This window comes from Cebidichthys violaceus, unplaced genomic scaffold (genome assembly GCF_023349555.1).
Source record: "Cebidichthys violaceus isolate CVI_PGR_0920_01 unplaced genomic scaffold, fCebVio1.0.p SCAF_5, whole genome shotgun sequence".
NCBI lineage: Eukaryota > Metazoa > Chordata > Actinopteri > Perciformes > Stichaeidae > Cebidichthys > Cebidichthys violaceus.
The window spans coordinates 2875726-2901821 of record NW_027176705.1 but is presented as its reverse complement, the minus strand read 5'-3'; the positions used below and the strand labels follow the sequence as shown (position 1 = coordinate 2901821).

At 39.6% G+C, this 26096-nt stretch overlaps 1 protein-coding gene across 3 annotated transcripts; it reads left to right on the top strand.

Moving 5' to 3' along the window:
- The first annotated feature begins 248 nt into the window (after positions 1 to 248).
- nptnb (neuroplastin b) lies at positions 249 to 26063 on the top strand. 3 transcript variants are annotated; one of them, XM_068730377.1, is made up of 8 exons: positions 249 to 844; positions 11766 to 12113; positions 16146 to 16320; positions 17420 to 17514; positions 20915 to 21048; positions 21259 to 21532; positions 25873 to 25882; positions 25990 to 26063. In XM_068730377.1, the coding sequence occupies exons 1-8, from the start codon at positions 769 to 771 to the stop codon at positions 26048 to 26050; spliced, it is 1173 nt and encodes a 390-aa protein (XP_068586478.1). In that variant the 5' UTR covers positions 249 to 768; the 3' UTR covers positions 26051 to 26063. The 3 variants fall into 3 exon arrangements, with proteins under 3 accessions (XP_068586478.1, XP_068586477.1, XP_068586479.1); XM_068730376.1 differs by having other exon boundaries at positions 25861 to 25882; XM_068730378.1 differs by lacking the exon at positions 11766 to 12113 and having other exon boundaries at positions 251 to 844; positions 25861 to 25882.
- The last annotated feature ends 33 nt before the right edge of the window (positions 26064 to 26096 follow it).

The window sequence follows — 26096 nt, the reverse complement described above, 5'->3', positions numbered from 1 at the left end:
GTGCAATCTCGAGAAAAAAAAATAGAAATTGAAGTATGTCCGCGGACAAGGGAATGAAGGCTGAGGAGGCACATATATGTCTGCCTGACTTCACAAACAACATCGATACGTACACATACGTGTTATAGATGTGTGTGTGTGTGTGTGTGTGTGTGTGTGTGTGTGTGTGTGTGTGTGTGTGTGTGTGTGTAGGTGTGTGTAGGTGTGTGTGTATTTATCCACGGTCGTGAGCGCATAGGGCACGCGCAGCTTGTCGTTGCTGCCGTTGGTGTCCTACCAGCATCTGTTCCCTCTTTTTGGAACAGACTTATGTTTCGGATACATCCCCATCACGTCGCGAATAATTTCTGCGGTACTTTCATTTTAATCACCAAACCGTGACCGCGAGCGCGCAAATGCGCATCTCTCTGCGCATAGCTTTGCGCATCTTTGAATCTTCAGAAGTACGCTGTGGACAATCTCCCTGACATCCAAAGACCTCTCCTCTGCAATCCGACGGGGCTTCTTCACCGCCTTATGGCCGCACATCGGCATCCCTGAGCCGCTGGCCTCGTCCCGGACCTTTTACCCACAAGCTGTCCTCAAAAGGTCTTTGAATCAGGGACACATTTCTTCAAACATTTTTTTTTTTAAATCATCCTCGGCAGACTATTTTGAAAGAACCCGGTGCTATGCTGGGCCCATCTCTCTAGATCTTGTGATTAATACACGATCTCTCCTCCCACATTCGTCCGACGGAGACCCTGATACTCTCATCGAGCCCCAGCAATGCATCCTAACGCAGTGATGCTGGCGGTGGTCCTTCTGGGGAACTTGATGCTGCCTTTCATCTCGGCTCAAAACGGTAAGAAAGCAGCTGTGACCGTGGCATCATTGTAAACAACGCGTTGAAGGGAAAGTGACTTGACTTGCGCGAGGGCGCCCGAGCGAAATGTTCCTAAAGAGGATTTGGAGAATGACTGCGTTAACGCTCCTACTATAGTGTCACGCGCGTCTCGACAAGGCCAGAGTTAGACACCAACAAATGGGATTCAGTCACTGACACTCTTAACTAATGAACCAGAAAGAAAACTGACGTTGTTGTGACATTTCTGTTTTTTTTTTGGCAAGGTTATTTACTGTCAACAGACTGAGTAGGATGTGCTGTAGGTGTGTCTGTGAGAGGAAAAACGAATTGAATATGTTTTCAAATGTGTTTTAAAACAGACAATAAGTACTGTTGCTGGGAACAAAACTGAGGTATGTACCATCTTGGAATAAGTTGTGGATATTTACATGCTATTAGTAGCCTCTGGGTAGCCTTAGGCTGCCAGTGTGCAGTTTGTATAGTCAAAGGAAGGTTGGGTAGCAGAGTGTGTCAAGCAAGACTAAACTGCTAAGGCTGCTGATCTAGTAACATACTATCAACGCCCAACATGGGCTTAAGACTTGCACCTTATGTGTAGGCCAACTGTAAATACCAGGCCCTTCTTGAGCACAGTTATTGGGCCTACACATCTTTTTGATTGACAAAACTACTGCCCATGTTACACCACATTTCCTGTCATGCTGGTTTAATTTGATCTTTCTCTCAAGCCCAACTGATTCCGTCTGTGCTTATTGCAAAACTAAACGCGTACACAAATAACAGCCTTATTTAGTTAAAAGATTATCATGTTTGAGCACCAGTTGTTTGTCCTTTTCAAATATTCAAAGACGGGGCACAAACAAAAGTTAGTTAAAAGAGGATGTTCATTCGTGTCTTTAATTTTATAAGTTCACTGCGCATTGATCATAATAAGACTGATTTGGTGGAGGTAAATGTCAGTAGCATGCTGTTGGGGTGTTCCAGGCTGCCCTCCTCTGACACAGCATGTCCTGACTTCAGATTCTGTTGAATCATATCACCCAGAGGGGCCCACAAATCAGCAGCCACTCATGAGATGAAAGTGGAATCTTTATTTTTAATTTTTTCTTCCATTTTTAAAAGAACCTCAATGGGTCCCTCGAGCAACCCTGACATGATTGTGAAGATGTTGGCGCTTTGATATACAAATGGAACAATCACTTCCTGTGTTAATATCATTTAAGACGCTTCTATACCCACGTGTCAAGACACTTGTGTTGACAAATCCGTATCACTGAGATGATATAATCTCTTTTCACAGAAAAATAAGGCAGTGCATTTAAATTTTAATGCTTAATGTCCACCTCGTCTTTTCTGTGGGATAATTGGAAACCCACTATGCAAGAATTATTAAGACGTGCATTGTGATGAGAGGGTTGTGTAAAACCTCACTCCAGCGCTGTCCTACCTTTTATGGATTTATTTCTCCAATATTTGAAATGGGAATTATTCCAGAATATTTATGTCTCAACAATTAAACTGTAAAACATTGAAACCGTTTGTGCAGATTTTGTAGTAAAACACAATATGCAGAAATGAAAAGAAGCACAATAAGTAAAATCTAGACCATTTAACAAGAAAGCACAGAAACAACCTACGTCTTCGTCTTGTGAGGACACAAAGAAACTAAAATACCACAGCACTTATATAACAAAATATTATCCCCCTGAATTTATTTCTTCTTTGTTAATTTCTCTGAGGTGCTTGAAGTGTGTGCATGCTCAGTGAGGTGTTCTCTGATCTTGCTATCTGGAAAATCAAATACCCAATAAGCCCTCCATTGTTTGATAAAGCTGAAGCAAAGGCATTCCAAACACTTCATGTGGTCTTTGCCCAGTGTGAGTGCCCACTCACTGAGGCCCAGGTCACACCACAGAAACACACATACAACAATGGGGTCAGTGGGAGACAGACTGGTGCCACCCTGCCACTAAATGCATGGGTGCTGTTTAACGTAGAAATCCTGAAGTCATCGCTAATCTACAGGCATTTCATTTTCATTAAATAGACCCATCATTCATCCCAGGTTTGATCACAGTAACAGGCTGCAGTTGGTGTTTTAACACTGTTGGTAATATTTTAATATTTGCTCACATTGCATGCATCCAAAAGCCTTTTCATTTCTCTCTCACAGTTCAGATTAAAGTTAATAGGTGCATGGCTTCTTATGCAATCCCAGGTTTTCCTGTGATTTTACAGAGTTCAGGCAGTGGCGTGGGGGATAATAATAATTATAAGTCCATGAGATGTAATCACTGTGTCTGGGAAGCTGGGGGAATTCATGTCACTATTGCCTCATGTTCAGGGAGAAGTAGGCCTACTATAGGTGGCCAGTTCCTGCGACAGTTATTTGGAGGACTGTAAATAGCATCCGTCCATTCTGCCTCGTTTCTATTTTTACCACCGAGACACAGCACGGAGAACTGTGGCTTTAAGGTCCTTTTGTGAAAGTGAATTCATTAACTCTTAATGGACGGCCGCCTTGTGCACAGCTGCACAGCCTTCTAAAGGCTCGCTAGGTGGCTGTGAACGACTTAAGCTGAGAGATGATGTGATCTTTATGCAAAGAAAATAAAGGCTGTTGAGAAGGTGGCTGGGGCTGACCTGAGGAAGTCTTATGTAAGTTCCCCCCACGAAGCATGTAGCCTGCTCCTGCTGCCAACTTTGTTGTTTATTATCGCTGCCTGTGTGAATCAAAACACATCAAAGACAACCATAAGCATTACAAGCTGATATTATTACTTCCATATTAAAAAAATGAACTATTTATATTTGTTTTCTGTCATTTAACTGAAAGCAGTTGCTTAAGATTGAGCACACGCAACAGCAAAGACTGGCTCTTGTTAAGGTTACACAATCAAAGTATAAAGACACGATGTAGAGAAAGCTATATGCCCACATGTATTGCAATATGCACTGCAATGACTGTTATTCATGTCAATAAGTGGCATTTTACAGCTACATACCATTCAATCAATAGACCTATATGATGCAGCAGCTTGTCCATTATCATGTTTCTGTCTAAGCTCTGGACAAAGGCACATTTGTAAGTCTGGAAAATATGCTGTGGGACTCAAGCCAGCTCTTATACTGAGTCACGCCTGCCCACTGTGAAATCTGATATGGACCGCACTGATTAGGAGCAGCATCAAGCAGTATAAAACACACTGCAGGTATTTAGATGCGCAACTGTAAGGTGAGCAAAGTTTCTTTTTATCTCAATAGTGATTTGTCAAGGGAAGGTTTTTGCTCATCATGCGTGCTGTTTCTTTCAGCACCACCTTGCTTCATTCAGTCATACAGTTACACACATTCACAGCTGGAAGTTCACCAATTTAGCCACAGCCCCGTTCTGCCGGAACAGCCAGTAGTTAAGTCTGCTGCACAAGGGCAGCTCAGAGACAGAATAACAAAGAGGTTACTTTCATTCATACCAGGCCTGATTTTTCCCATCCACCTGAGTATTTGAACTAGTGACCCAGCAGACACAAGGTTGCTTTTTGTTTTTGACAGGCTCATGTCAACTGACGTTCAGAATACCAGGCTCATTTAAGATGACAATTAATAATACTTGGAAGTATTTAGGAACAGCATTCATCACCCTGGAACTGAACAATTAGTAGTGGGAGAGACTCTCCTGAAGGGGTGGTTCTTCTAATTTTAGAATTTTCTTTCTTATTTCGATGATGAGATTCAGTGTCCCATGATGCACCTGTCTCAGCGCTTCTTGGATTTAACATCAAATAATTTGAATTCCCTTGTTTTGACCTCTGAAAGAGAAATAGGAAGTGCTCGCTGGTTGTGATTAGAGGATGGGATTAGAGCATTTCTACCCAGCACAGGGGTTATAGGGATTTAAATCTCATTAAACTGTTGCCTCTCTTCTGTGATCTGAATGACAGACTGAAGTATTACCAGCAAAATGGAGACGGTCGGCCCAACGCCTTCTTTTTTCTGGAAATTCAGCTTTGCAAGTAATGGCAATATTTTGTCACGTTGCTCCAATGCAGTGACATCAAACGAGGCATATGCTGTATTTCAGTGGTGTGGTAAAGTCAGCGAGGAAAGCTATAACCACTCCCGTCATCAGTGTGTTCAAGGCTTTACATCATCACAGCCTCTCTGACACAAATTTAGCTGCACACCCCATATCACACCTTCAATGTGTATATTCCAAACTATCTGAAGTTCTTATATGAATACTTGATGAATTGGTCAATTTTGAAGTAAACTTTCTATTACATGACATTCAATAGCATTTTTCCTGTATAACATGCCAATGTTGATATTACTACATTTGAATTTTGGGACTGAAAATGGCCTTTTCGGACTAACACTAGGTGTTTTGCATGTATCGGTTTCATAAACAAAAACTATGACATGTACTGGACATTACTGCAACTGCTGCTACTATTTAGCAATTACCTACTGTCCATGCATACATTATTAATTTACATCCATTTTAGCGAATACAGACGCATGTGCTTCATCATAGTAAACATTAGAACAATTTATTCATTTATTGATAAAGTGATTTTGGTACATCAGTTGCGAGCAGTGTATATGTGCATTCCAATACCCATACTAGTGTACTATTTAGTATGACAATAAAGATTTAGTACGTCCCAATACATAGTATATCAAATACAGTATGCCAAAAATACCAGGATGTCCTCCTGCATCCGTTTGCATTTTGCAGCATGCAAGCCAGCATGCTTTTATGGCTCTTCTGACCCACAGTCTTCTGCTCAGTAGATATATGAGCAAGAGCATTAAAGTTCAAGGTGTTATGATGAAGTAGTTTGTCCCAATTGAATGCATACTACATGCGATGGTATGTACTTTGTAAGGACAGCTGCAGTATGTACTAAAGGTAAAAAGAAAGAAGTATGCCATTTGGAACACAGTTTATGTTTCAGCTGACAAACAGCAACCATTTAATATAGGTATGCACCAGTCTCAATGTACAGTAGTGTAATTTAGCTTAAGTGGGAAATATTGTAGAATTTACATAAATGGCTGGCAGTAATATGCAGTACTTGTGACTCGTAGTTAATTGGGAATAACATGCAAAACCACCAATATGGCCCATTAAGCTTAATATTTTTTTTAACTTTTTGACTCATAAAGGAGGATAACATTGTTCAACTACAATCAGAACATGGGTTAAACTTAACAACGACTCCGACGACTCCGATTGCATATAACTTTGTTTCAATACAATATTCAAGTCCCCCAGTCTGTGACTTTTCCTAAAGTTGTGTTATATAGCACCCTATTAGGGCCAATGGTTGGAATTAACCCCCATAGAGAATGCAGTCTGTTCGCACTATTCATTTTGAGCCATTAGATTGGTTGCCATATTGCAAGGCTTTTTTTCCAACTACTGTGCGTAATAGAGGTGCTTTAAAACTCGAAGGCTAACCTTCCCTGTGTACAAGATAAAGATGCAATTCTAACAGCGGGAACATTTTAGCAGTACTTGTGTTGTCATCAAGTGTCAAAGAGTGTTAATCACCCTCAGTAAAAAATGTAAAGGAAAACAAACGAAAACATAATAAGGCTGACTCCATATGAACGGATCATGACAAAATATCAAAATATTGTGGCTGATCTATAGACACCCATAGTAAACTCACACCGGTATTCTAATTTATGCCTAATCTGACATTTTCTCAGAAGTGTGAGGGTGTGTGCAAACCGTCCTTGAATGACAACTCCCTGACTCTCCTCATTTGTTTTGTGGCCTTTTTAGGGCAGGGTAAGTTGTACCTTTCTGATTCTTTTAGGTATTTGGTAACTGGTGATCTTGACACATTCCCAGGATAGCTATGGCCAAAAATCGTCAAGAACAACTGAAACACCTGTGTGGATATGGGTGGCCTTTACATTTCCCCAAAATCTGTCACTTGTAAGTAACAAAGCAAAAGTAAAACAAAACAAAAAAACTTGACTAGGAGGGACAAACATGAGTTTGTGCGACTTGTAATACTGTATGTAATATTGTCACATAATACAACTGCTACCAATTCCTTCATCTAACAACAGTGAGTGAAAGATATTGACGTATAAACGATCGTCAGAACTACATGATCTCGTGTGTCATGCACATATCTGTCACAGTACCATGCAGGTACAACAAAGATACACTCATACCCAAACACACACCAACTGCCTACTAGCACATAACCAGTTCAGTGGCCCTAGGGTGGTTTCCTACTTGCTGCTTTCTCTGGAAGCTGACTCACTCTCAGGCTGCATGGTGGTGGTGGTGTGTGGCTTGCTGTCAGTCCTCAGGGGAGCTCTCATCTCTACCTACATCAGTGGAGTAGGTAGGCTGTAATGACTGTGACTTCCACACAGGCTAAGACAGAGCTTGTCACAAAAAAACCCTTACAGGTTATTTTGGGATTCTATCATGCACATGTCATGAGGGAGTATAGTTAGACATGGCACTGTGAGGGATTTCATTATTTTGTGTTGAATCATTTTCTGTTAAATCATCTGCAGCATCATGTACATGTTTGACCTCCTTGGTCTGATTGCATACCAGCCACCATAGCAACCACACCTCTGCACACATTCAATTGTAGATGTTAGCCTTATTGTGAATTCAAATAGAGAAAAACATAATGTCTCTTCTTGCGCTCCCATTTGTTTAAACTTACCTAAAATATTCTTTTGAGAATGCTACATTTATTGATGTAACACCTCTTAATGTACTCCGTGACACTGACCAGAGAGAAACCTCCACCACAGCTATAGGTCTGTTTGGCTAATATGTTGGTATGTATTCATTTGTGTTGGTCTTGCAAATGTAATAGTTTAACATGTAACATTACAATACACACCAACTCGAACAGCCACTGGGAAGGATCCGTTGAAACAGAACATCCACATGTTAGCTCCGCAAGAAATAGCAATTAGCCACCTTTAGCAACTGAGGAAAGGGCAATAAGCTTTTAGTCGATAGGCCTTTAGTAGTTCATGGGAACTAATACTACCGGCATTCACTTACTTTGTTTTATTATTTCCTTTGTCAATCTATGTGTTAGAGAGCTTGTTGTCTGCTGTTTTCATTTGCACATACAAATATACATTAACTGTGCAGTGGCTTTGTCATGTTGTGGAACTTCTATACTGTATATACATAATTTTACAAAAGTTATTGCCATGCAATAAGTCAATTCATGAATTAGTTCATTAGTTCATGAAACCATTTTGATTAGAGCTTAATTGTTAAAGTAATTTACCAATTTACCAATAATTTACAGTTGGTAAATTACTGCATCTCAGTTTTATATTGTTTTTGGTTGAATATCTTTGAGTTTAGGCTGTCGGTCGACAGAAATATCAATTTGAAGACATTATCTTCAGCTCTGTGAAATCCATTTTTTACAGTTTACTGACACTTTGAACGAAACAATATTTTAATTAATTGAAAACGGAATCAACAGATTAATTGATAATTAAGACTTGCTGTCTGTTGCAGCCCTAACAAGATTTTCAGTAAATAAACAGAAAGATGTGCCTACTATACACATAAATACACCATACAACAGTGAAAGTGTTCTCATCGTAACATACGATGATGCGATACGTAGCTCTGCTTGTCTTTCTTTCAAGTTGCTGAGCTCTGACCACCATCCATTGCTCCTGTCTTTGCCACTTCTTGTCTTCTAGCACGCCTTTGAAATTTATGAGTACCGGCTGGCTGCTTAGTGTTTTGTTTTCACTGCCAGTATAAGCTCCTTGTTTAAACAACACCAAAATTGGTCTGCTCATTGGCCGAGTGTTGTCTGTAGTTTGTTCTGTGGGTATTTCTCCACACAGCCTCCCTCAGCCTGAATTTAAATGAAGTCATCTGTTCCTTTTTCTGATTTAATTTGCCATCACCTTGGAGGACATTCATTACTTTTTTTTTTAAAGCAGATACTATCCTGTGATTATGAGCACTTATGCATGGCAGCCATTAGTTATCTGTGCCATGTGCTGAGCCTATTTACTGTCATACCCATAATCATAGTAAAGAATGCCATAGTAAATGTTCTGTCAAACTGAAATATTGCTTTAACAGTGTAGGCGGATAGGCTTGGATTCACCCTCTGGGATTATGGGGTGAGCGTGATGGGCCCAGATGTTTCCAGAGAAAAGAAACAAATGCTAATTACTCTGCATATCTCTAGGCATCGCACACAGAAACACTAGTTATAAGCACCAAATATCCTCAGACACATCTCTTGCAGGAATACTGCATTCATTATTAGATTTATTTGCTAAAGTATCCTCTCTTTCTTTCTGATCATCTAATTCATTTTCATGTGAGTCACAAACTGGTGTAAAGCAACAGACTTGTCACCATGGCACTAACTAAAATCCTTGTATTGTTAAGTATGTGAAATAATTTGTTGAGTCCAGTGCACAGAGAACGATGTACTGTAAACCCTTTAATGGGTATTTATCTTCTTTTCTCTTAATGAAATGTAACTGGCTTCATTGTGGGGGAGAGCTGGATGTAGTTGTTTACACTCCTTCGTCAGGCTTCCACAGGCTTATCTGTTTATGTGCTTATGATACATTACTTTGAGCAGGGCAGACAGATCTGGGAGGGCCTGTAAGCTGTTGTATTTAGACGCAACACACAGTCTAACACTCGAGAGACCACAGGCTCTTTGTTCCCATTTCCTCTACAACAATTCAGGGCAGAGTTAAGGCAATGTCTTTTTTTTATTTTGTTCAAGCACGTGTGGTTTACAGCTGACAGGCTGCAGGGGCGGCAGAGAACAGTATCTCTGGTCCAGGTGATTTGTCATTAGATGAGGTTCATTAAGGCTGACAGTGTATTGTTGGGCTAACTACTGATGTGAAACAGGGTCATGAATCAGGCACAGCATAGTACACTCACAGTTGTGGTAATAATGCTTATGGATCCTATTTTCTTTTTAATTCCACTGCATTTCTTATTTGAAATGTGTTTCCTGTTCCACAAGGCAGCAAGGTTGTTAGGAAAAAATGAGGTCTGTTTTTACAACACCCTATAAGATCAGATGCCAGTGGCATGATGTATTGGGGATATGAACGCGTGTTCAGGTTCCACCTTATATGAAGTAAATGTTGCTGTAAGAGCACAAGTCAGCTGTGTGTGATTCTATCCTAACTCCTATTCCACTGTGACCACATGTGCATTTTGAAAACCTGCTCTCAAAGTCCAGCTTATTCAAAATGAGAGCTGGCTGACCTAATTTCTGGCGTTACCAGCAAAAGCTGATATGGATGAAGAGATTAAGTTTATACATACATACAGTTACATCTATTTGTGACAATTTCTGTCAATTGCTTTTAATAGGCATTTCAAGCTCTGAGAAACAAATATAAACCATGAAAATTGGCATCAGTATATGTGAGCAAGTACAATATCTGCATGACAACACAGAATGCAGACCTTCAAAACTGATGTGAGCATTTTCCATCAGTATGCTTTAAAATAAAAAAAACAGGGTCATTTAACATGCTAGAATATCATAGACAAGAATTGCATGGGTTTCCTTTAGGATCTTCCTCCAATGACATGCATGTTATGTGAACCAATGACTCTAAATTGCCTGTGGGTGTGAATATGAGTGTGAATGTGTTTGTCCGTCTGAATGCATTAGCCCTGTGACAGACTGGGGACATGTCCAGGGTGTACCCTACCTACCCATGTGTGCTGCCGGGATAGACTCCAGCACTCCAGTGACCCTGAACAGGACAAGCGGGTGTAGAAAATGGATTGATGGATTATGGGACACTGTTGTGGCATATTAAAAGATTAATGACAAATTCAAACAAACTCATACAAGCGTATATACCAAATGAAGAATGAGACACATTTGCAGGACTGGTGAAATATAATTTCTGCAACAAAAGGAAATTGCTTTGTTAATGGCTGTGTTATGGTATTTTCCCAACCAAAAATTAATAACTCGTCCCATTGCCTGTGGCCAAACTTTCAAGATTTTATCGATCGGGTACCTGATAGTTTTACGACTGACAATGCTCACTATACACAGGAATACACATAATTGTATATGTTTTAATTTCAGCAGGTCTAATAACTCATAAGTGACATTTGGTCCTGTGACTGAGTGGTGTCAGTGAGACTGAAGCTCTAGGGGAACATTTTCCAAGCCATTGATTTTGACAAATCCTGTGATTTATTTATGCAGTGTTTTTATTTAGTGTGTGGCACCCTCAATGTGGTGGAGTAGGAGTGGTGCCACTGATTGTTGCCACACAGGGAGTGCAGAAAGGGCTCGAGTGATTGGTCACCTACTTGACAAGGCCGTCTGATAAACCAACCTTTAAGGTGACCGATTAAACTCAGTGAGAATGTGCAAATAGAGTTCTTTATAAAATGTTACGGTAAGGTGTTCTTTACATGTGTTCTTTACAATGTACTGCATTCCATGTACTATTTCCCATGTTTACACTGTTTGCTCGAGCACAAGCACATGAAAGGTACGATTCAAAAATCCTGTTGCGCTCATCCGTGTAAGGTTAAATGTGGGGGAGAAGGAAGAAAAGAGAAAAGGAAAAGAAACCAGCACTACTTGTTGGCATGGACTTTTGGCTGGGTGGCTATGACTTGGTCTGACAGTTGTATGGCCTTAGGGGGCCCAGGAACCCTGACGCTGACCGGATTGCTAATCATTAACCTTTTTTTCCCTCCTTCTATCGATGATTTGATGCTTGCTTCTTTTTTGTTTGCCTTTAATCATCGACTCTTTTGTTTGTATGTACTCTAAATTTGATTTCCTTCTCCATCCCTTGGCCTTTTCGCACCTTCCTACTTCTTCTACCCTTTCCTTCCCTGCCATCCCGATACACTTTTCCTCTCCAGCTGGGTTTGTGAAGTCGCCAATGTCTGAGACTAAGCTTACGGGGGACACCTTTGAGCTGTACTGCGACGTGGTCGGCAACCCCACTCCGGAGATCCAGTGGTGGTATGCTGAGATCAACAGAGCTGACTCCTTCAAGCAGCTGTGGGACGGAGCCCGTAAGCGCCGGGTATCCATCAACACGGCCTACGGCGCCAATGGGGTCAGCGTGCTCGGCATCACGCGTCTCACACTGGAGGACTCTGGGACCTATGAGTGCCGGGCCAGCAACGACCCCAAGCGCAATGACCTCCGACAAAACCCTGCCATCACCTGGATCCGCGCCCAGGCCACCATTTTGGTGCTACAGAGTGAGTGGTCTATGTCCTGTAGTACCTAGATGATGAACAAACTTCTAATTCCCTGTCCCAACCACTCCAGGCCATAAAAACCTCTCAAGAGCCCACCCTCAACACAGCGGTCACTGGCTAGACACAGATAAAACAAACACCTCTAATGTTATTTATTCATTTTCATTTTTTTAGGTTGCTTTTTACAAGTGTTGGTAGAAAGAAAAAAATCAAATAGTCTAAATCCCTTATGCGAGTGGTTGCCTTTTATGTTCTGTTTTCATTACATTTTGTTTCTTTATTTGTTTTGGTAAATATTTATGTTCTCTACTGAACTCAGTAAACTCCCTGTCTTCCCCAAAATCTCTTGAGCATCTTGTTGTAAATGACCACAAACCCAGGAACGTTACCCAGTCTCTATCTACATTTCTTCTTCTTTCCTCCCACTCCAAACCTTTGTTCTTACTGTCTCGTGTGTTCTTTTACAATAGTCTGATCATTATCTTTTTCTCTGTAGCCTAATTTCACCCATTTCCTGTTCCTGGATTTATTTGTGATACTTATTCCCTTAACGTTATGTTGTGTCTCTTGCGTTACGTGGATTGTTTTCTTTACTCCAAAGCCCTGCCTGCTAAATGCAGCGGAAATCTAGTGGTGCTTTGAAGTAATGGTGCTTTTGATTTGGCTTTCTTACTCTGGGCACAGTGCAAATGGGACTGTAAGAAGACACAAGGAGGGATCCGTTAAGGTGTAAAAGAGTGATTCCTGCTGTCAACTCTTTCCTGATAAAAGCAAACATTTTCTGCTTTCAAATAATTTGTGTGGTAATCCAATAAAGGATCGGACCACGTGAGGGATCTTGAGTGTCTCATTTCTCGTTCAGATGAGGCAGAAATTTCACTTTTACAAAACAGAATCCGAGCGCTGTGTAACCTTGTGCCTTCTCAGCCATTAAGTGTGTGACTGTGAATCAGTAATGACATTATATCCTTTAACCCTCTGCTCTATGCACACAAACATTCAAACAAACTGAATTTCTACTGGATCTTTCTAATCTGTACATGCTTCAGTACTCTGCTCAGTGGAGCACAGGGATATGTGGAATGCTGTTAGTCATAGTGAAGCTCTCTGAGAAGCTTAGAGGTGTTTGATCCTTGCTGGCTCTTCTGATTGGACTGACAAATTTTTATTTCTGTGTGAGCACTATTTGATAAGGTGTCGGGCTGATGCAATTTAAACTATTAGAAGACGTGCAAAGGACACCAGCTGTTAACCTCTCACATTTACTTGTTTACTACTTTCCTGCCACAATATAACTTATCAAACCTGCAATTCAAGTCCTCACCAAATATATTCTGTCATTACTGAGGAGTAAATCGGGTTGCCGTCACATATGCATGTAATATCAAAGTTGTTACATGTATATAACAGGCTATACACAATAGATCATTGATATGAATGTATAGTTTGTAGCTGGGGAAACATGCCAAAGTCTGATTGTCTTGCTTTTGCCTTTTGTTTGTGAATGGAATCACTCTTAATCAACACACCCAGAATCAGTATATTTACGTAGGAATTCATTCCCATTACAAAGTTTGTTAATCACTTTTTTTTGGCATTTGGATTTTTAGGCAAATGCAATTTTAATGTTTTTATTATGAGAACCGTGATACCACTTTAAAGTCATGCGAGTGGATTGTTCTTCTCATCTAACTCCTAGCAAGAAAGCAAATAAGCATATCCCCCCCAAAGAACATCAGCTGTTGTCAGCTTTAATTCATGTCAAATACAACTGATTCCAATGGTATCCAGTTTTCAAAACATCTGTGGAAACTTCTCTAACCACTCTTGCATCATTGTTGGTAACATGACACCAAAATATGGCTAAATACAGTGTTTCAGTGTCGCACTGCCTTTTCATCACCCTTCTTAAAACTGAAGTTCCGATTAAAGCAGTTCATTTAGCTGTATTTTGGTGAAATTTCAGTTAGGAATGTAACTGATCATACGAATTGACGTCCGAGGAGTACATTATGGTGCAGGAGTTTTCACTTTTTTGTTTCCAGCGTGAAATTTGGCATTTGGAATTCACTGAGGCCCACATGAATTCAGGCTGAACTCAGCTGGTTCCTCTGTAAATCTCAAACTCAAAACACATTTCAAGCCTTCAAAGGGTGAGTGTTTCATACTCAAATACATACACACAGATGTTTCATCACCTTAACTAATAACTAGCTATTCAACAGTGCATGTTTGTGAGACTTTGCTTTTTGAAACAGCTATAATGATATGTGAAGTTCTACTGATTGTATTGCAAAGTAACACAAATGTGTGTTGTAAATTAGACACAATAATGTTTTGAAAACTGCATATCCTTATGAAGAATGAGTGGTTCAAACCATTTAGCTCAACCATGTGCTCAGGAGGCCCACTTTTCTCTCTGTGCCAGCACAGTTACTGGGACATCTCTCTGGCGGTGCACCTTTGGCATTGTAATGTGCTACAGTATCATGATTTGGGCCTGGATTTGCCTTTTACAATGATGTAATGCTCCCCTAAATATAGACCTCGCCAAGTTGGTTTCTATGGCTCTGCTATTCAGTGTAATGGATTTAATATATCATGGCAAAATGTAACAGAATGAAGCTCTACTTGATATTCAATCAAATCTATTTATCAATCTGGCAGTTAATTGGATACAATATTGATCTAAATGCAGCACTGTATTATAGTCGCAGCAAGAGGAAAGGTGATCAGATTTCACTATATCTTGACTTACTTGGAGCAACATATTATGTTTCGTTACATTCTGAGATGGCGATACATTATCCAACAGTTACCACTTTTTAAGTTCTGACAAGGTGTCCTACAAACAACCTTCTGGTGAAATTGCCCATGGATCACTGCGCCGTGTTTGCTAAATGTTAATTTATGTACCTCATGTTGTGTGTGTATGCATGTCTCAAAGATACTATTAATAGTACATGTGGTTCTGCTTGGAGGGGGGAGAGAGAGATGTAAGGGGGAGAGAGAGATATCCCCATAGCTATTGACTATACAGCATTGCAAAAAGAAGGTGCCATGAATGCTAATAGAAGACACTTGCAGGTCTCAGTAGCCCGTCTTTCCCCTTCTCCTCCCCCTTTTGCCTTGCTAGTGTGGCCTTGCAGCAGCAGCCAGTAGTAGGATTATGATGCCTCTCCTCTCTGCTCCTCCCCTCGGGGGCTCCATCGTTGCCATGGTTGGCCCGCCCTGGAGGAGGAGGAGGAGGAGGAGGAGGAGGAGGAGGAGGAGGGGCAGAGTGGAGGAGGCTTCCTGCTCACTACTCAAGGCAGAGCAAAAGGCGCCTCGCTCTCAGATGACACCTCCTGCTTCCCTGAACGTCCTTGAGAAATGGACCCTGGTATTGTTTAGTAACCAGTGTGCTGAGCAATTTAGAGTTATATAGTTATATTAAGTTATATAGGTAGTCATTCAGCCGTGATGTAAAATGTCAAAGGACTGTTCAGTTTATAAATCTGCAGCTCAGATCTCCAAGAACATGGCTTTTTTTGAATACCTCTATATTCTGATGACAAAAACATGCAATCTTACTGTCGGCCATCTTGGACAGCCCATCCAGATTCCTCCGTTAAAATGAAACTCTAAAATGACTGCAGTTATCAGCTACGGTATATCTGCTATCTGGCTTTGTGATTGTACATTAAGAGGATTCAGAAAATAGCCCTAAATTGATATTTTTTTGTTTTTCTTAATATCAGAGACGTTTTGTAAGCAGTTTCTCTTATACTCATAATGTTGATCCATCCAGAAATACTGCTTAATCACTTCCTTTTTACTCTAAAGATAAATGTTTGATACAAGGCTTTTTCATGTTCACATTATGTCTTTTGTTTATTTGTTGTGTGCACTTTTGTCTTCACTACATAGACACCCTCCTACACAGATCGTATAAAAACAGCATACAGCCTACAGCTACTACATCATCAGGAAGCATTGAAACTGTGTTGAGCCCCACTTCTGTGATAAGGTTTGACTGTCTCTGTCTTCCAGAACCAAAGATCAACGCCTCTGATCAGACCATCCTGTCAGCGGACACACCTAGCAAAGAAATCAACCTGCATTGTGACCTCACTACTGCCCACACGCCCCACAAGGAAAGCTTCTGGGTGAAGAATGGACAGGAAATCAAAAACACACGGACAGAGCTGAGGAACACAGCATACAGGTGACAAACAGCTTCGCCTCTATGTAGTAAGTAGGTAGGACATATTTTGGGACATAGGAAATTGCGGACAGTAAGCGCTCCCAGCAATGGAATGAGAATGTACCTACACTGTATCTAAATGTTTTATGTAAAATGGAATTGGCTATGCAAGCAAAAAATAAAACCAACAACAATGCTGAGGTAATCTTGCATCGTCGCATCTCGATCTCAAACAGTGGGGGTCTGGAGAAAGTCTTGGAAATGTTGGAAAGCAGGACCTTGCTGAGAAAGAGGCAGCACACTGATTGGATCTAAGTTCAAAGTAGGAGTGTGGCTCACATTTTTGTTGTTCTCCTTGGATAACTGTCAGTATTTGCTTGTAAATGGGTCAGAATACATACAATAAGTAGCCACTGTGCATGGCAGGCACGTTTTTTTCCATTAACATGGGAGAGACAACAACTCGTCAAATTTATAATATACACGTCATCTTCAAGCCGTTACTGAGGCAATTAATGAACACATTTTTCTAATGTTTGATGAAAAAAAAAGGGTTGTGTTCTTTATCATGAAAGTTTTAGATATCTCCAGGCCACTATTGTATGATATCAATGTTTAAGTAACTCCTGACTTTGTCACCTGCTTGAGTAAAAAAAAAAAAAAAAAAGTCAAGTATTGATCTGTACCTATGCATCTGATTACATAGAAACTACCATACCCTTAACTAGCAACTAGTTGTTAGTTCCTCCTGTCACACACTATAATCACTGGAGCACAGAGCTACTGCCGCCCCGTAGACATACCAGACTTTCCCTAGCCACAAGATGAGACCAATTGGTCACTTTCCTGTCACATTACATCAGTGATTCTCTGAGGATTACAGCTAAATTGCCTGTGGTGCCCTCCTTCCCTGTAAAATCCAGAGCTGCTGTTTCATATGCCAACATTTTGTTTCCCATAGCTTTCAAGTTTTCAAGCGTTCACTACTGTAGTCCAAACTAATCAGTCTAGTTAAACTGAAATTAGTTTACTTTATTTACTTGGCTACGTACAGTGTAAGGGACTGGTAAATTGAAGGTATGGAATCAGTTGGTGTTTTGTGTTTTGTATTTTGTTGTAGAATCCTTAAAGCGCGGGCAGATGATTCTGGGGAGTACATGTGCGTTTACACATTTGCCATGGCACCGAATGCAAATGCTACAATCGAAGTAAAAGGTAAGATTTCTCTGTGACATATTAACACACAACCTTTAACACGTGCGTAACACAAATATCACAGAAAATGCCACTGTCGCTTCACGATGTATTAAAATTCCATAAAAAGCCCAGGCTTTAGATTTGGCTTTTACCTGATCATCTGTGGTTTTCTACTGAGAGATGGAGCGATAACAGTGTCCTACAAACGTTAACCATCCGAAGCCGCGTGAAGCCGGCAGTGGTGATGACAGGTTGCAATCCTGGGGCGGTTGTCACTCTTGGCTTTCACTGAGAAGACAGTATAGCAAAATGGACATGTCCATGAAGGCAGTTATACACTTATGAACACTGAATTAAACTGACGGTTCAAGGTTTGCTAATTACTTTTATATTTTATAGAACTAATAATGGGAGTAAAAGTAGAGAAAGTTAACTAGGACAGTCTATGTAATAAAAAAATAAAAAAAACCTGAACCGAGGAATTACTGTGTTGGTTTCATTCAAGCTGACAGCAAAGCCGTCAACTTGAATAAGGAATCTTTTCTGAGAAAGGGCAAGTGAAACTCGGTTCAACAGAAGCTTGCCCGTGTGTATTGCTTAAGCCAATTTGCCGTGGCATGGCTATGGTGCATACTGAACATGCCCTGCCTCTTATTCCGCGGCGGTCTTCAAGCGCTGCCTGATTGCATAACATGGGTGATGACCATGTGTGTTCTGCTCTCACTGGATTGTGAGATGATGGGACTCATCGGCATTCAAACTGAAGTGTCCTAGCCATCACTAAGCTGCAGGCCTCTGACTTGATGTCTGTCCCCTGGAGAAAAAGTCAGTTCCTTAGCTAAACTGATGATGCATGCCCTTTTAAATAGGCCATGGATGTCTTAAAACACATTAAAATAATGTAAGAGTTTAGAGCCGGTGCCGCTGCTGGACCTAAACAAAGCATTTTCTTCAGTTCTTAAATACTCTTGTGATTTTCTAGAGGTGTTTGAGATCTTTTGTGACCCAAGACCCAAGGTAGCAAGCCCACTGTTATGCTAGCCAGCTTTGCACTGCGCTTCTGGCAGCAGTTCACTGAGATCCCTCGCCTACAGTGTCCTTGGCACGATCATCCTTGCAGGACTCAGCTCAGAGGCAACAGATGGAGGGTTCTGTGATGTTGTAGGATTAAGGCTCTGAATCCGGTCCCAGCCATCTCTGTGGCAGCAGTGGAGTTTATTGTCTGTGATACTAAGCTTACCACAGATACATATTTGGTACCTCATAGTTCTTAAAGTTTGTTCAATGTTAAGCACGTGGTGCTGACAAATTCACTTTTTCCTCAAGATAAGGAATATTGACTGTCCAAGTTTATACAATTTCACTTAAATCATCAAAATCAAAACATGTCAACACTTAAACATAAAAAGGATTTGATTGGATGTCTTATTAACATCTGATGTCATCTTAATCCATTCTTTTCTCTATTCTTTCTGACAGCTTTGACCTTGCTCCTCCTCACATTCATACGTCACTTTACCTCTGTCTAGCACACACAGATTAATAATCACTGTAATTGTAGTCAGCAGTGTGAAATGGAGGTTTCTGCTTGTTTTAGCGTCACTCTGAGGGCTGTCTCTGTGCTGTCTGTCACTGAGATAATACAGTCAGGATAAGGCACAAATGAGCTTGGCCACTCCCCTGCTCAGGGGGCACGTGTGCACCATAATTAGAGTGGGGTGATGTCACCAAAGAGCTCAGACCCCTCCTGCTCCATTATCTGTGCGCAGCTGAAAAATGCTCACCCCAGGCCTCTCTCTTATCCCGCTTAATTGCATGGAAAGAATTATTGTAATTTTGAGGATTAGTGGAAAAGCAGGAACAGTTATCTTCCTGATGCTCTGCAGAGTTACAGGGAGAGTCTGTGTCTCACCTTTGGGAAATACTGTGTTCTATTGATGGATCCCTTTGACTTGGCATCTGTTGCAGTGCTTTATGACATATGCCAGCATTTATTGAATTTATAACCTTTGTGTTGCATTTTTATTATCAGTGAATTCATTAATCAGAGACAGTTTACACCATTTTTCTTTGGCTCAAAATCTCTTTTGTGGAATTCATAGTGGAATTATTCTGAAAGGGAACATCTGGAAACGCTCATATCATATTGATCCCCCTCTTCCCTGACCTCATTATGAATTGTATTGAAATGTTTTTTATCTCAACCAGAGTGATATTCTCTCTTGCTGGGGTTTTGTGGTTGGGGTGTACATGCTCATCCAATAACTGCACCCTCAAGATTATCCTTTTTTTTATTAATAATTGTAGTCCACCTCTACTCCTGTGCAAGCCTCTGTTCTACTGGACTCAATGTAGTTTTACAAATATGGCTTCTTCCATCTATATTTCTAATTAAAAGTCATTATGGATATTTATTTTTATATTTTAAGGAGAGACACCCCAGTTGAGTAGGGGGCAAAAATGCAAATAAATGTCATCATGAAGCTTCCCCAGTTGATTACTTACATTTAGACAATTCATTTTTGTATTACAAGTTTTCTGTAATTGTATAGTGCAATGAGGCATTATCTAATGCTAACAACTGGTGAATTTAGGATAAATCTACAGAAGATTTATTTCCACTCGGCTGAAAAAAAGTTCTGCATGAAAAACAATGTTTTTGTCTGGGGTTTCTCCTCCTAAACTTATCAGGTATGAACTACTGAAAAAACCTACTAGTTTCTACTACTAAAGAAAAACTTTATTTTAGCAAAAGTAATGTTATTTTGTAAGCATTAATCAATTCCAGCCCCCATGAGGTTTGGACTGCACATCTGTGTCAAAGACTCATGGGAGCTGTATACACTAGTAATTAGAATATAATTAGTGCTACAGTGTGTGCTAAAATTATTTGGTGTTAAAACTATATTAGCAAGTACAGTAGTAGATACCCATTTACCTTAAAATACATGATTAATACCCCTGTATCATGTTTTAGCTTTACATTTTAGGGAAAGAATAATAATAATACAAATTGTTGAATCAAGTGGAGAAGAGGAAAGCCTTGAAACAAAGAAAACATGGTACACAAATTCAGTAACCTCTGCGTGAGATACTGTGAAGTAATGCCATGATTATAACTAAATAAAGCAATGTGATGCACATGATGTTTGAACATAACTGGAAAGACTATGCTTCTTCTTGATTTCAATAGCTTGAAGCTATAAAATGAGCCGCTTATATTGTAATAGAGACTCTTAATTACACTTCTCTTTCTTAAATAGACATCTGAATAACACAAATTATTACCCTAGTCAGAACAGCCAATCATGCTTTCCTTATTCATGCCATCTGGTAGGAGTTAAAACATGCCTTTGAATGTCTTGCTTCTGCCAACTCAGCTAATGATCCTTTTTATTTATTTATTTTACCTTTCCAGCAAAACCTGATGTCACTGGCCACAAGCGAAGTGAAAATAAGAACGAGGGGGAAAATGCAATGCTTTACTGCAAGTCTGTTGGTTACCCACATCCCACCTGGACATGGCGTAAAATGGACGGAACATCCTACACGGTATATGTACAGTTATATATACATATAGGCCTACTGTATGTATATATATATATATATATATATATATATATATATATATATATATATATATATATATATATATATATATATATAGACACAATAGAGAGCATGCTATATATCTTCACCAAATTCTGCTTTTTTTTACATTTTCAATGTAATCAACTTTGAGAAATGGTCATTGTGTTCCAGGACATTGACAACTCCACTGGACGCTTCTTCATCACTATCAGAGACAACTACACGGAGCTCAACATACTCAACCTGGATATAAACGGCGATCCTGGAATATACCAATGCAATGCTACTAATGTGATTGGAAACACTGCTGAGACCACTATCCTTCGGGTGCGCAGCCACCTTGCACCGCTTTGGCCTTTCCTGGGTGTGCTCGCAGAAATTATCATCCTAGTAGTCATCATCGTTGTGTACGAGAAACGCAAGAGGCCGGACGACATCATTGAGGGTAAGTAAAACTTTTTCTCCGTTACAAGCAGTAGGCACTAATAAGTAAACTATGAAATTATGAAAGTAGATATGACATTATTTGTGGTCAAGTTACAGCATTCCAATTTGAATCCTTTGAGAGATTCAAGTTTATATTTGTCTGGTGTCTGGTCTTTACTTTTAGGGTAATGCAATATTTTAGAAGTACATTACTATACATGCAGCCCTGAAACTCAGAGAAAAACTAAGTAGATCATTAAAGGTTTGTCTTGAAATTTGTACAGGGAATCACCCATTAACTCCCTTTTCCAAAAGGACAATGGCTGTAAGGTTTAATGTCATCAAAAGAGGAGTCCATTAGATTTTAAGATACTGAGATGTTAAAAGATGCAAGAACGACAAGGTTGCATCAGCTCTCAGAGGAGATCTGTAGTGGCCAACTGTCTATCAAACGGCTTGCTTCCTTGCTTCTCGGCCGATGTGGCAAAAGGAGAAAAGGAGAACATTGTCACATATAAGCCACATATTGGATGCATACGAGTAGGACCCTTTATAAATCTAAATTAGGTATACAACAGAGGGTCCAAAGCACACCTTTCCAAGAGTTTGGCTATCTGTGTGCAGTGCTAAATGGTAATGGTAAGTGTCCATTTGTTTCCATGTTGATAGCAGAATAACAGTGTTCATAAACGTGAGGTGATCAGCATGTAGCTATAACAGTTATCAGTCCGCCTATATAACTTAATTGGTTACTATTCTTTTCCCCTTCACCTTCTTTCCAAATGGCAACATAATCTATATGGGTGGTAAGTGACAGATCCTGCATGGTTTTGGAGATTTTATTTATTTCTGTCAATGTGTATGTTCTTACGAGCCTACAGTCCATCCAAAACATTATGATCTTTGCTGAGATATAAACACAGTATTAAGTTTATTTTTATATCAGTTATTGTGTAATGAACATGTGTCTTCATTCCCTTTTTCATTAGGTTGAACCCATAAGGTCCGACATGTTTCCACAGGAGATAGTCAAATGTTTTACATGGATTAAATCTCCAAAAAGACATAATCTTTATATTAAAAGCCCAATCAAGTGATTCAAAATGCTCACCTGTACTAGTATGTTAGCAGTCCTAATGTTACATTCCTCAATATTAATTATACTTTTACATATTCAAATCCAAACTGCCTGCATGCCTTATTTCAGTTTCACAAATATTTAGGGTAGCTGTGGCCACTGCTTGCTCTTTTTGGGCTGAGTCAATCAAGTAGACACACTGTAGATGGACAGGTAGACCCATCTAGCCTAGAAATAATAAGGCTATAAAGCATTAATTCAATAAGAACATATACTGTTATTAACACGTAAATGTTTAGTCCTCTTAAACAGGATGCAATGTAATCTATAGAATAAAAGAAAACACTGTAAATACTGTATTAGGGCCATAGGAGTTTTAGCATTACAGAGCTACTTGACTGTTGGAGAACAAAATAAACCTCACAGGCACCTTATGACAAAATATCAAAAACACTAATGGCCTAAGAATGAAAACGTTAACACAGGAATGAAAAAAACACAGAAATAAATTAATTCTGAATCTATTTAGTTGATTTTGTCAACATACATAACCAATTTGTGCATATATTTCCACTTACCTTTTTTTTGTCTAGTTTTCCCTGCGTAAGATCAGCTTTTCCATTTTACAAAAGCAATGGCCCGTGCTTCAGGAAGCAGACAAAACCGCACGATAAGAACGTGACAAGATGAAAATGTCTGGAAAGCCAAGGGGCGTTTCCAGTCACCACAGGTTCTGTTTGACCTCTACTCATGTGGCTTTGTCGTCTTTTCATTTTGGAATAAATCATGAACACGAGCAAAATACAAAACCGCAACCACTAATATGAATCACTCCAACAGTTGTACTCCAAACTCTACTGCAGACTAAACAAATAGAGCTTCAGGGTACATCCTGATTTTTATGTAACTACTGTGGGAGCTGTATAAAATTGCAATTGTAGTCCAAACAAAACAAGATTTACTTAATCAAATGTGTGAGCAATATTAAATAGATATACTTCTTTTAGACGTCAATGTCTTGAAGTGTTCATCAGATGTGATGTGATGTGATGTGATGCTCCATTTTCTTCCTCTTAACTCCACATTATACACTTTACCCACACTTAAGGCAATCACACAGCATGGCGTAGGGTGACAGACTTACAATGTATCATTTAATGGGGTTAAAAATAATCATTAATGAGTATAAATATCATTTGTAATTACATAATATCAACACATTATTATTATATACTATAATATTATTAACAAATTGTTTCTTTTTGACTAAGTGCTATAGATAGTTTATAATAGCTACTGGAACACATTTATAATGTTGAAAATATGTTATTAATCACTAACCATTATTTAATGTAGAATGTATTTCTTTAGCGAACCGATACGACGGTTAACTGCATCCATAATAATTTCTCATCTCCAATCAATTACATTAGTTTATCATCTAAAATTATTTGTTTGTGACCTGTTAATATAGTTATATACTAGAACATTAGAAGAAACAAATCATTGCTACAAAACTGATGAGTACATGCACAAACACGAACAACATAGCTCAAGTAAGCTCTGTGCATGGCCTCTAGTTTGGTTTCATCTACCAGAAAAAAATGAAGCGATTAAGGTGGATTATATTTGCCATGTTTATGTCATTCAAATCAGGACTGAGGACCCCCAAGCTCACCATGCACGGCCTCTCTAAAATCTCCTTTTAGCATCCCGGATTCCCAGAGGTTTTGGCCCCTGTCTGTGTGCATTATGAATTCTGGTCTCTTGATGGCTTTGCTGTGTTTGAACACTTTTATACTCTAGAGCCAAGGGCTGTGAGGCAGAGGCTGACATTTCTACTCTGTGTTTCAAAACCAGTTGCTAAAATTACAAATTTTGCTGTGTGAGGATTTGCTAAAAACAAACACATCACTTTACGTAATGAATCAAATTTTAAGCTTGAAAAAGCTACACAAAAAGCTAATTATGGTTAATGCAATCAGACTTCATGCGCTACAACGATTAGCAGTGTTCAACCATCAATCTCACACAGTAAAAATCCGTTGTTTGTTGTGTGCTTGCGAAGGCATTATAGTAAACATAGCTTTCGTGGTGTGAGGTGTGAAAACGGTGAGATATGCCGACAGATGTTCTTCCTCCAAGTGTTCACAGAACCATGTTTTTTGTCTAACATTATAACTGCCATTATCTGCTCCATATTACTGCCATGGAATGCTGCTAATGCTGCTTATCTCTCCGACTTTTAACTGCATGGAAAATATCTCACTGTAACTGGTTACATTTTCATCTGTATGTCATACACCAACCACCTTGTTGACCCCAAGTCTGTGGGTTTTTGAACTAACTTGTCACTCAATGCAACAATATACAAGTACAAATATAAGTTCTTCTTCCTGCAGTGTTTCTGTGTGGTCCAGCTGAGAACATTTTTACTAAAAATGTGTATTTTTAGAAATTGTATGTTGATAAGCTGAATGGAATTAGCACTGCATAAAGTGATATTAACCACTGTGCACTGCAGAGAATTGATGCTGAGAGACAGCTTTGAAGGGATTCATGTTTTTATGCCAAGTCAGTCACAATGTCACACCCATGTACTAGGCTCTTTCAAAATCACTCTGAAAATGCTGAGTGTAATTAAAAGATGGCTTTAAGTGAGCCATCTGTAACCCTCCTACACATATGCTTACTCTGAAATGAACAGGAACCCCATGGATTCAGATAGCATGAGAGGTTATGTTTTGATGCTTGGCGTTGAAGATGATGTTATTTAAGAGACCATACCAGAATGTTTTCTTTTTCACATTTCAGCCCTTCTACTACAAATATGTCACAGCCATTAGCAGCTTCTAGTGTCCGAAAACCTTTTTTTTAAATGCTGAAACCTCTGTGTATGCTGCTTAGTGCTTTCCTTCTGAGCCTGTTCACCAGACACAAGGCTTGTTCAGCAGCTGACTCCCATGTCTATGATGTCAGAGCTTCCCACCAGTGCACGACTCTGCCACACTAGTATTCAAGTATTCAAAGCAATCTGTGCTTTCAGCTGCACAGCTCGCACAGTATTTCTTTCCTTTAAAGATTTGGTAATCTCTAGTAAATTTCAGGTTTCTGAAAGTGGATTTTTACACCAAATGAAGGAAAATTGTGAAACTACAGTACATATATTTTGCAGTAAATGTGCTGAAACATGCAACACGGATATTTTGCTTTTCTCATATTTTACTTCTGTGTTCTGCTTTTTGTCCTGCTCTCTTCTCATGTCAAAGATGATGAACCAGTTGCACCAACGTAAGTATATATTCCTATTTCTACACGTATAATTCATACAGAAATACTGGGATTTGAAGTGCTGAATTACCCGTAGGTCACTAAATCATAACTCCTTTTTTTTCTAGGAAAACAAATTCAACAAACAACCACAAGGACAAAAACACTCGCCAGAGGAATACAAAATAAGCAATTTACTCAAGTAAGACACTGTTGTAGGGGATGTGGGCTAAAT